Below are 17,842 nucleotides of genomic sequence, written 5' to 3'. Positions count from 1 at the left end.
TGGTATGCCTGAATTAAAGCTAATGTTTATTTGAAAAGTATGCATAACTGTGTGTATTCTATGATCCTTTAAGCACTACTGATGTGACTACAGATGAGATTCAACTTATGTGAACCATCTGCCTTGTCATTGTTTTGTTTTTTTGTTTTTTTTCAATGTGAGAGACATAATATCCCCCGTCTCCACTGTTTGGTGTCAACTTTCACCTACAAATTGTTCTGACTGCCCTGCAAATTACCACAGAGCACTAATTATTAATCACTACTTGTTCAACCAGTACAACCTTAGAAAGAATTTGAAACTGTGATCTTGACTAAGTCTCATCAGAATGTTGAAAGGATTTACTGTTTACTATCTATGTCTATATTTAGTTTATGGTCCAACTGTGAAATTAGTAAAACACCATGGAAATTATTACATACTGAAGCTAATCCAATAACGGCAAGATCAGCAGATTTGAACAAAACCACAATTTTCATAGTAAATCCATACATTTACTCTTAAGAGCAAATTTACAGAATGAACATGAGTGCATTGTTTAAGGTGACCTTTTTCTTGGACCTGGCCTTGGCAGACTGCAGTTTCCCATGAGACAAAGCGATTGCTCGAGATGCAATCCTTGATTTAATTTCTTGACATAATATTCGCAGGCAGTGTGCTTCCAATGATGGTGCTGAATTACAATCACACCGTCTTCATTTCAGAGCCCCCCTTTGGTGTCTCGCACTCATCTCAGACAGCTGAAGGAATCTTGGGATGTAGCGACAGACTATCACAGCTGTAGGCGCTAAGGAAGCGTGTTGTTCTTCAAACAATAATTCTGTTTTCATCGTCATTTGAGAATCATATTGATAGAAATGTGCATTTTCTCCTCTGCTCAGGTACAACCCGTCCCCCTCGAGACGGAGAGGTCCCAGGGTTGGATTACAACTTCCTGTCTGTGGAGGACTTCCTACAACTGGAGGAGAGTGGCACACTACTGGAAGTAGGAACATATGAAGGTGAGGAGAATGATGACAAAAATCAAAAGTGGCACTTCATGTGACTCACGACAGAGCAGGTGTCCTCATTCTCTACAAATCGGGCGAGCATAGCAGCCATCATATTTAGTTTTTTCCTGCATGTAGGCAGGCTGTAAGACAGTGTACCCAGTTGATTCTGATTAGACCGTGCATGATGGGAGGGGGAGATTCATCCAGGAGACAGCAGGTCTCTCCACATCTGCCCCTCTCACTCTGATTAGGACAGCGTTGTGCAAGGCTAAGTCTCAGACTGACACAAACCTGTGTGTGTAAAACATGTGGATGGCTGATTGTTTGTTGGGCTTTGCGTTATGCACTGCTAAGTCAGATTTGTGTGTTTGTGTGTGTGTGCATGAGAGTGAGAGAGAGAGAGAGAGAGAGAGAGAGAGAAAGAGAGAGAGAGAGAAAATGTTACGACATTAATCTGCTTGGCACTGGCTCTGCTGTGTGTTGGCACGTTACTCTCTTTCACACAGACAATGTCAAATACCTGTCCACAGGAGTCTGTGGCACTCCACACATTAGCAGGCGGGACCAGTACAACAGATCTTTGATCAGACTACATATACATCCTTTGCTTATTATTTTGCTTGTTTCTTTAGTTTGTTATTTTGTTTGTATTTCCTTTTGATTCCTGTAAAGCACTTTGTATTGCCTTGTTGCTGAAAATGCGCTATATAAATAAAATTACCTTTACCTTTTATACTGCTCTATTCATACCACATTTTTTTGGGAACAGATGCACCAAAGCTTCTTAGGCGTGGGCAAATAATCAGTCTGTGTAGCTTTGCAATAAAGCATTGCTGATAAAACTGTGGTTGTCTTGCAAAATCTACCCTAAAATTAGCATTGCGTGTTGTACTTTATCGGGTGTTTTTTTTTTTTTGGCAGGGAGAGATTAATCCTACTGAATAGAGTCAGTGGTCTCATTCAGTGAAGTAGCAACACAGAAGCGAATGGTGACCAAATTTACAACCATCAGGCAGGTTCTGTGTGCAAGTCATTGTAACAACTAATTTGGCTTTAACTAAACGAAACTAAAATAAATAGTGTTCAGAGTAAGCCAGTATAACTCTACCTCATAGTCAACGAAGGGACACTATTTAATATTGAAATGACAGCCAGAGTTTAAAACCCTATTTATGTACTGGCAAACATTAATACTAATACTGAAAATTCCTGTCCTTGAGGATCTTAGTCAAATAAATCTAAAGTAGTTGTGGGAAAAAAGTGCAGTGACACTCCAACAAAGTGGCCAAATATTATGTTGGATTAGAAAATATGAATTTCAGTCATTAGAGACATGGCTAGGAATTTGGATAAATTACTTGTAAATATCTCTGGCCTACGCAACCATCATGTCACCCATCAACAGATGTGTGAAAGATCAAAGTGTCTGAAACATGTTGACTACTTTCCACTGAGTAAATCATAAATTAGCAGGATTTTCTCTTTGAAGTTTGCACAATCAACTCACACATGGCTGCTTCCATGAAAGGACAGCCATGCATGCACATACATGGTTGAGGCAGTCTGATCATTCATAAAATTCATAAAATTTGTAAGGCAATAACAATAATAACCTAAGTTTCAGCTTGATCAAGCCAAATATTGTAAGTTGAGCCACAATGGTTTCAGAGTTTTCAAAGTACAGACATAACACAAGCGGGAACACTGGGTTTCTCACCAGCTGCTTATGTCTCGGGATTGTAGTCACACTGTAGTTCGGCTTCGTGCCTCTTACTGTCCACACAAGATTATGTGCAGATCCCCTGGCTGCTTTTTCTTTGTCCCCCTGCACTGCCTGTTTTTATCCCTGGCTTCTTCTCTTCATCCCCTTCCCTCTCCCTCTCCATCTCTCAAGCATGCTAATGTGCTCCTTGTTGCCTAGGTAACTATTATGGGACCCCAAAGCCTCCAAGGCAGCCCATCATTGGGACAGTGACTCTCAGTGATGCGGACTCCCATCCGTCTACCCCGAAGCGCACCAAGTCCTACCATGACATGCAAAAAGTCCATGTAGTGCCTGCTGACGATGACGATGACGACCAGGCCACGGAAATGAACAACAGTTTTACAGGTGAGGGCATTGCTGCGCCCCTCCTGTCTCTCTGTGTTTGTCAAAGTGCATGATTGTTCGGCTCTCTTGGTCTCTGCATGTGTAGTGTTCTCCATCTCTGCTGAGTTTCCTAAACAACTCGTGCTTCTTTTGGAATGTCCTTTAAGTGCATATGTGCAAGAACATGATGAGTACTGCAGAAGGAGAGTGTCTGTGTTCATATGTTTGTGGTTTGCTCTTATGTTGTAGGATTATGGGTGTCTGGCAGTTACATCATGTTTTTGTGATGAAGAATCTTTTCCTCCCAACACTGCCATCTGCCTGTGAGGAGGTTGTGGTGGAGATGAATTCCACACCACATCACTCACATCCTTATTCATTCTGATTTTATTCTGCCCCAACCTTTGTGTTCTTCTAAATTTTACACAATAAGTCGACTAAATGTGTTGCATTTCTGCACCTGGCAACAGAAGAGTTTTTAATGTCTAATGTTTTACAGACTGAAACTTGCAATCAATTGCAAAGATAACTGCTAAAAACCTAAATTTTCAACTTTTTTTTTGCATTTTATGACGTTGCAACCACAAACTTTTTGTGTTTATTTGGATTTTATGTGACAGACAACACAAAGTATTAAGTTTGTCTGTCAATGCAATTTATATGAATGTATTCAGCAAATGCTGTGCAAATGAAACACAAATCCATTAGGTTTTTACATGTAGAAAATATTATTTGTTCACTTCATAATTATACTCTACTTTGTTTCATAGTAAATTCCATACAATCCCGGTATTAAATTTGTCGCTGTAATGTGGAGAAAATCTTAAAAGACCAAGGGGTATAAACACTTTCGCAAACGACTGTATTTCCCATGCTTGTCTTCAACCTGTTTGGAGTGTGAGGGACGTCTGCTTTTATTTTCTTTCTTCTTTGATGCTTTAAATCTTTTCACTCAGTTTATCCCCCTGCCGGGCTGCTTGCGTTGCATTTGCATTTGAGCAGCCAGTGAAAGGCCAGGAGAAGTGTTGGAGTTTATCTAGCCAAAATGGGGAAAGCAAGTGGGAATAAGGGGTTGGTCTAGCCTAAATAGAAAAACACTTACTGCTCGGGAGGCAAAATGGGTGGGGGTCAAATTGAGTTAGGGACTGTTGCTGTAGGAATTAACATATCCTGTTACCCCTTTACTTACACTAGCAATAATCTAGAGGTAAACTGGGGGAAGGGAATTTCTGGGAGTTTGATGTGACTGAAGTTGCATGACATTAGTGAGCATGTCTGTTTCTTCCATCTTGCATGCACAAAACAAACTATGATTTTTTTTCTTTCTCCTGTTTCTCTTGTTCCGTGTCGTGCTCATTGTGTCACCCAGGATCCTTAGTGCGTAGTCTGTTCCCCTCTCCTTTGTTGTGCACAGGTAACCCTAACGACCAGGACGAGAGCCGCAGCGGCATCCTCCGGCCGTACCCCGTGCGTGATAATGCTCTACCCTGTGGTCTGAACAATGCAGCCACTTCCACTGCAGAGAGCGGGCAGCAGACGCTTGCAGAGCCCCAAGTCTCTCCAGAGGACCCTCTGGGACCGCTGCCCGAAAACTGGGAGATGGCCTACACCGAGAACGGGGAACTGTACTTCATAGAGTATGTATTCACATCTTGAACGGTTTAAAAGTTGTGTCTGTTGAACGCAGCCTTGGCAGTGCCTGAGTAAGTCTTTCTCTTTTTAGCCTCTGCTGTATGTGTTTGCACTCTGTTTTATTTCCACTTTTGCTGCTTTTGTTGGCCTATTGGCCTGTCTTTCACAATGATTTGGTTTGTCGGCTTGCCCAGCCCCCTGGGTGCAAGCGCTTTCCTGTTAATCCCTGCATGTCCCGATCTCAAAAGGAGATCACATCCTGATTACCTGACTACCTCCACCTCTCTGTCCTCTGCAGCACGGCAAAGACTCTCCACCAGGACATGGCTGTGTGTTTTCAGAGCTTGTATGTTCATTTCTGCTATCACTAAATTACAATTTGCTTTCACCTAGCAGTAGAGACAAAAAAATCAGGTTGTTTATGGTTTCCTTGCCTGTGTCCCCAATGTTCTTTCGTGTTTGCAGCAGGCGGCGTCTGTCCTCTGCAAACTTGCTGACATATTTTCTTTTTTGTCTAATTTTTATTGATGTGTTCAGGTGCCCCTGCTGTGCTTTGTTATGACAGATTGTCTGCTTGCTGCTGAATTATTGTGTTGTGTTGTTTATTTCCTCTCAGCCACAACACAAAGACCACATCTTGGCTGGATCCTCGGTGTAGAGACAAAGCCCCCCGGCCTCTGGAAGAGTGTGATGATGATGGTAAGTCTCCAGACATTATTTAGAGCATTACATTGTTTATGCACAGTTCTGTGGAGTGGTTTAAAGACATTATGGGCTCTCAGTTGTAGGTCTCTTCTTGTGTTTTGAGTGATGCCATTGTTGATTTCTGATAATGTTTTCGAGCTTTGATTTGGTTTCTTTTGCAACATTTCATGTGTTGGGAATGTGTCATAGATTTCTCATGAGGCTACTGTCATTGGAACTGACGTATTCCTTCATAACAATAAAGAAGTGCTTTATGAAATCCAAATGACACTTGAGTTATGTGCAGCGTTGTGAAATTGCACCATCAAGTGGTGAAATAAAAAGGAAACACAGCACTTCTTCAGATTGCCAAAAGGCTGCTGTAATATTTCAGGTTAACCCAGTTCTAAGGGTCTCCTGTTCCCCTGTTTTTCTTTCTCTGGATTGTCACCTCATTCCTTATTTACTCTCGATTCCTCCATTCCTAACCAACTTTTTTTCTTCCATACATACTTTTTTCTATTCCTCATTTTTTTTCATCTGTGTTTCATCCTGCTTTCAATATTGGAGAAGAAGGGATACATACGGAAGACCTGGAGAGTGATCTAGGTACGGTTTTATGATTTTGTGTTTAAACTGTAACATATTACACATGATTTCTTTTCCTTATTCATGTAGATTAAATAGAAAAATTGCAGTCATCAAAACTCTTGTCTTTTTTGTAATCTGTTATTCCCTTATGTATTTTTGTTCTTCGAGACATTGTTTTGATGTATAAACTTCACACAAAAAGCAAATTTGTGTTTGATTGATTTATTTATTTGTTGTATTGATACGTGTTGTAATAAATCTTTCCATATAAATGAAAAACCTACTTAAGTCACCTTAAATAGTGCCACAATTGTAAGGAAATGTATTAGTTCCATACATAACTGTTTTAAATTCCATAAATGTTGCACTTATGGAAAAACTGCAGTTTTTTTTGCATATTCTGCTACTGATTATTTGGTGGTGAATATGGATGTTTGAAGAAACAAAGCTCATTTACAAATTACCAGATTATGCATTTAACAAGTATTAGCGTCACTAGAAGACAACAGCTGTGTACAGTGTCCTCATGCACAGTCAAGTTTAGTTTGTAATTTAATTTGACAAAGAAAAACATTTTCCAATTCAAGGGTACCCAACTGGTTGCATTGAGTCATTGACTTGAAGTATTCACTCCTCCTGGACAACCATGTAGTGACAATATAAAATTGCTTGCACTGTCGAGGACTTTAAAGTAATCCTTCATACTGTGCATGCATGCAGTGACGGTGGAGAGGAGAAATTCCACTTTAATAGAAAGAAACTTCCAGCAGAACCTGGCTCAGTACGATCAGCCATCTGCTACAACCAACTGGTGGTTTGAGAAGACAAAGCAGAATGTGCAAAAAAGAAACAGAAAAACTACCACAGAACTCCTTATGTTAATGAAAAGTAAAAAGTTACTAGCAGGAAAGAGAGAACATTTAGCTGTTGGCAGCATTGTCTCAGTCAATGGCTCCCTCCAGGACGGTGTTATGGCTAAACAGAACATCAGACCAGGTGTAGAAAGTCACAAGTCATCTAATGTGGTCATGTTGGTTAGTCTTGCACAAACAGCGTGCTCAATCTGATCCCAGGTGTGTTCAGCATTGTGGAAGTAATGGACTGCAGGCAGACCATTCAATCCTCCGCACTCCGTTATATAACTTGACATCAAGAAGCATTTTTACTACCAAGAAAAAATCAACAAAACACAAATTTCCTTACTTCGTGTGCTAAGTTTATGTATTATTTTGAATCACCTGGTGTGACCACAGATACAATAGATATCTGTGGTCACACCAGGTGACAAACAGTATGCACCTTATACTGTTTGTCAGTATAAGGTGCATACCAGGGGTAAACTTGAGCAGCTGGTCGGGACAATGTGCTCCAACGAGAAAGACTGAGGGGAAAAAATGGGAATAAGTTAACCTTTAAAGAAATTTCAGGGTCAGAGGTTTACATATGTTTATAATTTGAATGAATGCTACATTGATGTTGGACTTTTGACGACTGATTTGAACAAATATTCTTTCAGCTGAATCTTAAAACAACACAACACTGAAGTTGTTAAAAAATAAATTATTAATTAGTTTAACTCATTCTGGTTTTGATTAAAATCACAGAATCTCAAAAATTGTACAAGTGGGTTCAAATATTTTCCCACATACTCAGTAATTTTTGGTTTTATGTTCCTTGAAGATATGCACCTCAATTTTTTAAAATACTAAGTAGCTACTGGCACAATTCCAGCTGAACATCTCATACAGCTTTTAAGCATAGTTTAAAATGTCACATCAGCAAATGAAGGATGCTCACCCTGAAGTAAAGCAAATCTTCTATAATTTGTCCAGCTCTTTATTTGTTCTGCGATGTTCATGCCTGTGTAAACTACCTTTTTTATCTCTCCATTTTTGTAAAATTTTGACTATAATGAAAATAATTATAGTAGCCATAAAGAGCATAATGGTTCTTAAACAAATGGAATGTATTTAACTGATCTAATAAAAGTAAAACATGGATCCATTAAAAGTTGTAAGAGTTCTTGGCGTCCAATCTGTTCTTGCTATGATCTCATAAAATGCAGTAGTAAAATGGTTATAAAGTTAATTTGTTGTTGTTGGTTGTAATTTTGAGAACATATTTTGGACTAGTTCAACTTCGATTAAAAAAAAAAAACATGTTCTGACAAACTATGCTGGAAGCAGAAAGAAAGACAAAAATCACTGTAGACCAACCCCTGGTCTTATCTCATATGTGCTAATGACCGAGGAAGGAGTGTTTATGTCTAATGCTGTGTGCTCTCTGTATTCCAGAGCTGCCTCCAGGATGGGAGAGAATAGATGACCCGGTGTATGGAGTGTATTATGTAGAGTAAGTTAATCACCTCATTGACACATCACTTCATAAAGACAAACATGGGTTCTGCCACTTTTAAAGTCCTCTTGCAAATCTGGTCATTCTTTTCCATAAAAACATATTGGAGAAGTTTTTTTTTTTTTTTTCTGACATTACAGGCACAATTACGTTTTATATCACTGTGATTTCTTTCTTTATCCTATGTTTGTTTTCCAAAGCCATATAAACAGGAAGACCCAGTATGAGAACCCAGTATTGGAGGCGCGGCGTCAAAAAATCCTGGAACAGCAGCAACCGCCGCAGCCTCCAGAAGGTGAGCGGTATATCCGAGGTTCGTTTCCTGCCCATTTCTTTCTTTCTTCATGTCTGTCAGTGTCATGTCTTTCTTGTTCGTCTGGTGTTTGCCAGGAGTTCGGCCAGAATTTATTATTCCTCATTGTTCTGTTTTTTTATTTGTTGTTGTTGTTGCTGTTGTTATTGTTGTTTTTAAGATGTTCTGTCCAAATAATAATAATAATAAAAAAAAAAAAAGGTTTTCCAAATTTGCTACTTGTGGTTTTACCAAAATTAAGCTGGCCCAAGTCCTGGTGTTGTCTTTAAAGTTCAGGTTTTAATTTATGTGTTTTTTAGCCATAAATACCATTTTGTATTTGATCATCGTAGTATCACATCATTATAAACAAAGGGGGGATATTCACTTTATCTCTGTTGTTGTAAAACTGTGATGTTTGAACTGAATACTACTCGTACTTATAATTAACATTCACTAAGAATGTAATTTTAGTGTATGCCTGTGTAAAATGCCTTTATTTATCTCTCCATTTTTTGTACAATTTTGGTTATAATGAAAGTAATTATTGTATATAAATTAGAATATTACCAAAAAGGTCACTAATTTCAATAATTGGATTCAAAAAGAGACATTTGTGATTTTTGTTTTTGTTTATTTTGATGATAATGGCTTATAGAAAAAAATGAGATGAAAAATGTTGTAGTGGACATGGGTTCAATTCCCAACCTGGGATCTTTGAACCTTTTCTGTCTGGTAAATGCCAATAAAGCCACTAGTGCCACAAAGAAGTTTTAAAAAATAAATAAGAACAAAACTTCATTTGTTTAATTCCAAAGTGGCCACCTACTGAAAAATATATCCATTTACTCTACAGGACGTGCACTCATTACGCTGTCAGGTCTCCTAGTGTATGAATTCCTGCATCAATGAGGTGTGGGATGGAGGCGATTAGCCTGTGGCTCTGCTGAGGTGTTGAAGAAACTCACTTTGCTTTACCAGCAGCACTCAGCTCATCTGCACTGTGGATTCTGGTGACTCTCATCTGCTTCTGGATTATGATACTTAGTTTCTCTCTACTTAGTTTCTACTTTTGTCAAGATTCGGCAGGTGCCACGTCCTGCTGGGAAAATTAATCAGCATGAAGTTGCCTTACGTTTCCTGTTAACAACTGTGCTAACTTCGGACTTATTAAAGCACGTTGGACCAGCAATACCACGTACCGTGATTCCCAAAGCATTGCTGACTGTTGAAATGTTCCCTGTTTCTGTGAGATCAAATGCAACATTTACGTTCATCTAAAAGGAGGACTTTTACATTTACATTTACATTTTTCAGAAAAAATTGAGCTTTAAGCCATAATCATCAAAATTAATTGGTTAAGCACTTGAAATAATTCTACATATAATGAATCTATACATATACTTTTTGAAATAGTTACTTGAATAAATGGATACATGCAGAGTTTGCTTTAAGCTCTGTGTTTATTGTGTGCTGTTTATGTGTGTTCATGTTGCATATAAATAAATTCAGCACGCGTACGGTAAGTATGGGATTAAAGTGGGAATGATCGATGTGTGTGCAGAGTGGATAGAGGAACACTCATCAGCAGCAGCGCCACTGGCAAGCTATGCTCCAAACCACCTGGAGACCTACAGGGACCCACAAGTCCCACCAGCTCTACCTCCTGGCCCGGTTGGAGTTAAGAGTGAGTCTCACTTGTAGATATTTCTACTTGATTTTACTAACATGGCTTGTGTGACAGAGGTTACTTCTTATTGTGCTACTTGGTTTTGTCCAGCAAATGAAATTGTATATCCTGGCAGTAGAATATTGTACATATATTTTTTTCTTTAATTGGATTTTAAATCATCGTATATGCTTATTTGTTTTATTGCTGTTTTATCATATTTATTTATATTTATACTTTTTTCTTTCTTAATTAATCTTAATTTTACCATTCTTATCAGGATCTATGTATATTATGGCTACCTTGAGCTTTTCTTCAGTTCTTTAAACCAACATCACTACTACACATTTCCATACATTTATGTTTTTCCACTCATATTTAATCATAACTTCCTTCTTCTTCCATATTGTAGTCAATTTCTATTTTCTTTCATAAATACTTTGTGTTCCCTATGTCATTTATTGTTGATTATATGCAGTTTTGTGCTCTCTGGACCCAGAGTTTATGAGTTGTTGTTTGCTTTCTCCAGGAGGGAAACCCTTCTTCACCAGAAATCCTGCAGAGCTGAAAGGAACCTTCATCAATACCAAGCTGAAGAAAAGCCGCCGTGGATTCGGCTTCACGGTAGTTGGAGGTGACGAGCCCGATGAGTTCCTGCAGATCAAAAGTCTGGTGCTGGACGGGCCTGCAGCTGTGGATGGCAAAATGGAGACAGGTGTAGTACACAGCCTTCATCAAAAGAGGGCACTAATTTCATTCAGAAACCCACAAAGGTGTTTTTGAACAACTTACCTTTGAAATGTCACTACTGTGTAACTAATAGGAGATGTAACAAACAGTAACATGAGTTTTTACTGGGCAATAGAAACATTGCTGAAGATACCGTCTTCCTTTTTGCAGGCGACGTAATCGTCAGTGTGAATGACACCATCGTGCTGGGCTACACTCATGCACAGGTGGTGAAGATTTTCCAGTCCATCCCTATTGGCTCAATGGTGGATCTATCCTTATGCCGCGGCTATCCGCTGCCGTTTGACCCCGATGACCCCAACACCAGCCTAGTGACATCTGTGGCGATCTTGGACAAAGAGCCGATCATTGTCAATGGACAAGAGACTTTTGACGCACCCACCAACCAGGCCGGACCCATCAATGGAATGCGAGAACCACGGCCGCACAGCCCCCTGGCCGAGGTAGCCTCCAACGGTTCACACGGCTACCCCAGTGATGTGGTCACCCTGGCTTCAGCCATTGCCACCCAGCCAGAGCTGATCACCATCCACATGGAGAAGGGAGACAAAGGTTTTGGGTTCACCATTGCTGACAGTCTGACGGGAGGCGGACAGAGGGTTAAGCAGATCGTGGACTATCCACGGTGCCGTGGCCTGAAAGAGGGGGACATCCTGATGGAGGTCAACAAGAGAAATGTCCAGAATATGAGCCACAACCAAGTGGTGGATCTGCTCAGCAAATGTCCGAGAGGCAGCGAAGTCACCATGTTAGTGCAAAGAGGTACGTGTGACATCTCAGTGTATGAAGATGATGAATGTCTGCAGGAAATGAAGTTTTGACATGACATGCCGCGAGATGAAGTGCACAAGAGAACATAGTTTAATCTGCTGAATAGACAACTGTCTGAATAGTTGGCAAGTAGAGAGTGACGCAATGAAATGGAGAAGAGAGAGAAAGAGAGTGGGCTGCAGGATGAAAACGCTCAGACTGGATAGGATGAAAGGGGGAACGGTACAGAGACAGCAGGATGAGATGAGGGTGGGGGGCATAGGAGTGTGAGAAAAAGTGGGAGGATGGGTAAAGAGTCGAGATGGATGAATGAGGGGGAGAAAATTGCTGCACATTAGGTCAGAGGCTCGTAGATCACTGGTAAATGTTTGTCACCTTAAACTGCCCCTGCGATAGTTGGATGTGTTTCACATGTTTCCACACCTAATCACTACCTGAAATGAAGTAAAGTGGATCAAGCTTTGTCTTCATCATGTGTGGATTAATGTCCTTTCTACATAATGGTTCATGTTATATTCATTATTGAAATCACATATAATAGTGTCTTACAAAAGTATTCACGGTACTTGAGCTTTTTTTTCCATTTTGCCATGTTACGGCCACAAACTGCAATTCATCTTGCTGACATTATATGTGATATGCCGACACAAAGTAGCACATTTTGTAATTGTGAAGCCAAAGAAAACATTTTTTCATTTTGTTAAGATCTTAAAAATGGGTGTGCATTTGTGCTTATTACATTTTAATCTGTTAAGCTTAAATAAAATCCAAACACAAGCTTTCACAAGGCTCCTTTTAAGTAAATAGAGTCAACCTATGTCTAACCTTACTACAGATTTAATAAAGTCCTTCTGTGGAGACCTTAGAGGTCTGGAGATGAAAGAATACAGTAAACATTTTGTGGAGAAATTCAAAGCAGGTTTATGTTATAAACAATAAACCAACAATATCCCAAGTTTAGAGCATTTCACAGAGTACTGCTTAGTCCATCCTCCAAAATTGGAGTGCATGGCAATCCACCCTAACTAGCAGTTTGCTCAAAGAGAACTCGGCAAACATGGTTGCAGCACCCTCATGCTGTGTGGATGGTTTTCAAAAAAAAGCATTCTGTATTTATGTGTTAGAATGACCTAAGCAAAGTCCAAACAAATTGAAAATTAGTGGCAAGATTCATCAGTTTATGTTCACAGATACTCTCCTTCCAATCTAATGCAGTTTGAAATATTCTGCAAAAAAAGAGAAGATCTTCAGGCTTTGAGCCACATCTCGAAAGTTTTTCAACTTCAATAACAGCAAAAGGTGGTTCTGAAAAAACTATTGACTCAAGGGGATGAATACAGGATGCATGCTCCACTTTTCAGACTTTTCAGACTTTTATTTGTAAAACAAACAAAAAAAGACTCCCTATTTTTTTTCTTCTACTTAACAATTATGCACTATTGTTAAAGTTGTGCCCCTAACGTGAGAACGTGAAAACGTTCAAGAGGTAAGGCACTTTAACGTATGGAGCTTTTGGAAAGGCCTTCATTTCCAGGCTTATAAATAGACTCCGAGTTTCTACAAACTGTACTTCTTGCCTGTTCAATCAGTATGCTTGTTCTTCTCTAGAAGATGTCAAAAAAGAAAAAAAAAAACATGAGCTAAAGAATGAAGTATTCAAACAGACACAAGCTTGCAAGGTTCCTCAGATTCCTCTACGTTAAATTTCTAACCACGTGGTTGCTGTATTGAAGGCAGCTTGGGATATGCACCACACATCAATTATGAGATCTAATGAGTTGACCTTGTGCACTGCTGCTGGAATAACTGCTGTATTGTGTTAAATGTCAGCATCATTACGAACCTCTGTGTGTGGGTGTGTGTGAAGGAGAGAGAAGATGAATAGTACAGAAAAAAGCTCTGAGGGCAAAAGCACAGAGAGGGAATAAATGAGAGGATAAATGGGTGGGAGGCTCCAGAAGTCACAGGAGCTGGCAGGGTGACTGGCAGGTTTGTAGATCATATCTGCTGGCTTTAACACCAACCTGTAATAACTGTGTGTTCAAGTGAGTGACTAGGTGATGAGGGACACACAGTACCCTTCTAGGGGTAAGCGGGAGGTGGGGGTGGAGACACTGCTATTTTCAAGTGTTTGTTTGGATGCTTTCAATTTCAAATATAAGAAATAAGCAACTAATCTGGCAGGGCATTTTGTACAAATTTTCAGTGACCTTTTTTTGTGGGTTTTTCAGAGATGTTTAATTTCCAACCTATCCATGTGTACTTTGTCTATAAATTATAGATCAAACTATAACTTGTAGATAAAGTTATTGGATTGAAGGATTGAACTGATGGGATTGCTAATGCTAATTCCATCAATTCTGGTCTGCGTAATACTAATGACAGAAAAACTGCAGAGCCATCAAGTCCAAAACAGATTGTGAAAGCAGTTGATTCAGTTGATAAGGTGCTGTAATTATCAGGCAAAAATTCAGCTAGTGCCCACAATAATAAAGAACTAAATAAAAAAATTGCAGTGGAGAGTTTTCAGTTTTATTGGGATACTTTTTTTCCAAACATGTCATTTTCCTCTTAGCTTAATTACTTTACAAATATAAGTAACTGAATAATTCCTGTTAGACTATTGTGTCCTTGCTTATGCTTTTGTATTTCAGTAATGTGCAGAAACTACTCAGTTTAAAGTAATTCACACTCCTGCGACACATTCTGCCAAATCTGATTATGAATAGATCTGAAGCCAAAGCAGGCTGTCTTTTCTCTTCTTTTTTTTTTTTTTTTTTTTTTGTAATGTGGCACAAGTGTTGCGACTGAGATGCCAGAGAACATATGCACAACATATGCAAAAGTTACTCAGCAGTCACAGCAATGATCTCTCATTGTGTAATGTAGATGCTTTGTCTGTAGATTCACTCACCTCATCATGCTGAATACCGGAAGTACATGATATTGCACTCAGATATGTTTTCATATTAATTCCCTTCACAATAACTTGACAACTCTAGGAAACCAATTTAATGCTTTACAAAATAAATTTTATTTCTTCATGTTTAGACCTACATAAAATGTGTTTTCAGATACACTAATATACATGATGAGGCAGCAGCTTTAGATATGTAGTAACGGTAAACTGCATGAGCAGAAAACTAATTGTAAATAATAGATTTATCGTTGAAGAAACTGTTGCTGTATTTATTGAAACTCTCTGAAAGCTCCTGCCAATGAGATTTTGACTTTGCGGTTGAGGATGCATCTGTGAGTTTATCCTCACTCCAGAGCTGGTGTGTTGGTCAACTGTAGCTAAAAACAGAGTTGTAAGAGGAGTGCATGGGAATAAGAGGAGCCGGGATCATGCTTTGAAGGAGTGGAGGTGGAGGATTAGAGAAGAGAGAGGGTGAGATTTGCTGAGCAGAGCGGGACGTTCACCAAAGGGAAGCGTGTATGAGAGGATTGGTTTCGGAGATGTACAGGAGACAGATAGCAGGGGGAGGAGGAGGAATAAGGTAGGCTTCACCGAGAGAAGAAAAAGCCCTAATCTGTTTATCAGCGATTCATCAATCTCTGCTGTCTGACTCAGAGTGAGCAGGCTCAGCTTTTAAGAGGAAAAAAGACTACAAAATGCAAGTTTTTGTTTTGTTTTGTTTTTTTTAGGTGACAGCTGTGTATACAAAATATGATATGAGGTGCACATGCTACTATAGCTCTACTTGGTAAGCTATAGTAGCTGAACTTCACCTAATTTAAAGAATTTTTGTCAAAGGTTCAAATCAAGTGTTCTGTCTTGACAGCAGAGCAGATTAAAAACATCCTCTGTGATTCATTTCTGTCTATCCTTGTCACTTTGACGGCATCATTCTAAACTGAACTTCGTAACTTTATACAAATAGAGCATGAGCTCTATTATTCTGCAAAAAAAAAAAAAAAAAAAAAAAAAGACTAACTGATATAGATCATGGAACGATAAAGGAACAGGGATGCCTGAATGTTTTGCAATCATGTCTGGGTAGCTGTGTTAAAAAAAAAACAACAAAAAAACAGTGAGTTAAAAAGTTAAGTACTAAGAACTCAGCCATATAAATCAAAAATAGAAATGAAATGCCGACCGATCTTACGTTATAGTGTGTAGAACAGTTTCAGTTGGCTGCTGATGGAGTTTCCTCACAAGAACTACATCCTTTTAAAAAGACAACTTCTAGTTTTTAATGAATAGTTACAATGGGGAATATTGTAACTATTCAATTTAAAAAATTGTCAATCTAAAAATTATTTTACCTCTGACTTTAGGTTTTAAGAAAAAAGAAAAACAAAACACAAAAGGAGAACGGATACATTTTATATAATGCAAGGGTGATATTTGTTAAAAAAATAAATACAAATTAAGGCACCCACCTTCAGAAAAAATAGTTCTAAAACCATTACTGGTACTTTTAATGCCATTCAAAGTAATTATTCCATGAAAAAATAGCTAAAATCTGCATTTTAGCCAGAGCTACTGTGAAAGATCGAGGTTGCAGGTCATTATGCCCTGAAGGGGTCGCCCGATTGCCTGCATCAGTAATCTACTATTTGTTTCTGTTTTATGCTTTAATCACAGTCTATAAATTCTTTCTCACATCTTTTGCACAGTACTAGTTTTAGACACCAGAAGTTATGTGCACTTTTTTGGATTAACTTCACCAGATGGTACCTTTACAAATCAATGACATTTAATTAGGCTAATGTGTATAGCTTAGCTGACTTCTTTTGAAAGATAAACACTTTTCAAAATGCTGATCTATTTAAAATTTTTGTTTTTTTAATATTATTGAATATGTCTTTAGAAATTATTTAATTGCAGAAAATGCAAATGGATACATTTTCATTCAAATTATTTTTTTTTCTCCATTAAAAATATAATGATAATTTATGAGTAGTTTCTTTTTATTAAATAATTGTTTCATCACCTACAACATTAAAGATTGCATCAAGTGTTCTCACCCACTTAGGCGCTTCCCTGTAAAGGAGGGCAGGCCAGCTATGACTCCTCCATCTTGCCTTCCGTCGTTGTTGCTATGACAATCTTGCAGAGTGCTTCTGTCCCCAGAGAAAAGGAGAAAAAGAGGAGAGAAAATAAAAAAATAAAGGAAGGGGAATAAAATCAAGAGGAAATGAATGTGGAGGAATGAACTGTTACGACAGCTTAACAAGACCAAATAATTTAGAGCAGATGAATGGAAAGGATAGCAGGATACTGGGACAATCTTGTATGGAGAGCAAGGACAAAGGTTGACAGGCTTTATTTAATAAACCAAAGCATTACTCACTTTTTTTGTTTTCTCTAACAAAATTGATAGAAAACCTGGAGGAAGGACTATTCACTCAATCCGTGTGGGCTCAGCTTGGAGTCACCAAGGCCACAGCCTCAGCAGCTCAGAGGAGTAAGGTCCATTCAAGCTGCTGCAGATTCACTTTGAAAAGGACGAAAGAATGATAAACCTGCGTACATCGTTTGTGCCCACAAAACATATATATGTTGCTTGGCCTGAATATTTAATGTTTTCGTCACCTATGAATTAAAATAGAAAACTTGTTTTTTAGAGATAAAGAGAGACTGGTATACTCTCTTATGTCTCATCTTTTTTTCTGACATTAATTGAAAGATGGTAATAAATTCCTGGAAAAAAAAAACATTATAAAAATAAACCTTACTCTATGCTACATCAAAAGCATTGTCTAAACAATTATATGCTGTGTATGCTATAATTCATTAGTGTTTCAGACACACCTCTGTACTATTTTACGAATAACATTTTCATTTTGTGAAATACAGAGGATCCTCCTCTGTCGTCAGCATGAATGCAGATATTTTTGTAGTTTTTCTCCCTACCTTTACAACAAATAGATCCACACAGCATTGGTCTCTAAACAGTCTTCGTTTCACGCATTTGCCTTGTCAGGTTTGTGACTACTTTGGTTAAAAATCCTTTATGCAAGTGTCCAGTTTTCTGTTTTTTGTTGGTATTTTGTTTAGTTTCTTAGGC

The 17,842-nt window shown here is 38.6% G+C and overlaps 1 protein-coding gene across 14 annotated transcripts in view; it reads left to right on the top strand.

Moving 5' to 3' along the window:
* Positions 1-17,842, top strand: part of LOC103467539 (membrane-associated guanylate kinase, WW and PDZ domain-containing protein 1-like) — a 100,153-nt gene that overhangs the window by 59,383 nt on the left and 22,928 nt on the right. For 4 of the 14 annotated variants that reach the window (XM_008413993.3, XM_081609094.1, XM_081609093.1 and 1 more), the window contains 11 exons: positions 882-1,001; positions 2,914-3,102; positions 4,451-4,718; positions 5,012-5,059; positions 5,330-5,412; positions 5,968-6,006; positions 8,283-8,340; positions 8,544-8,656; positions 10,200-10,322; positions 10,834-11,019; positions 11,205-11,816. In XM_008413993.3, the coding sequence (XP_008412215.2) occupies positions 882-1,001; positions 2,914-3,102; positions 4,451-4,718; positions 5,012-5,059; positions 5,330-5,412; positions 5,968-6,006; positions 8,283-8,340; positions 8,544-8,656; positions 10,200-10,322; positions 10,834-11,019; positions 11,205-11,816 (1,839 nt within the window). The remainder of the gene's footprint in view (positions 1-881; positions 1,002-2,913; positions 3,103-4,450; positions 4,719-5,011; positions 5,060-5,329; positions 5,413-5,967; positions 6,007-8,282; positions 8,341-8,543; positions 8,657-10,199; positions 10,323-10,833; positions 11,020-11,204; positions 11,817-17,842) is intronic. The other 10 variants (XM_008414004.3, XM_008414009.3, XM_008413994.3 and 7 more) reach the window with 9 other exon arrangements.

Source organism: Poecilia reticulata, chromosome 7, assembly GCF_904066995.2.
Source record: "Poecilia reticulata chromosome 7, P_reticulata-male-v2, whole genome shotgun sequence".
In the NCBI taxonomy this organism is placed as follows: Eukaryota; Metazoa; Chordata; class Actinopteri; order Cyprinodontiformes; family Poeciliidae; genus Poecilia; species Poecilia reticulata.
Note: the sequence above shows the minus strand (reverse complement) of the source record. Positions and strands in the feature narration are given on the sequence as shown.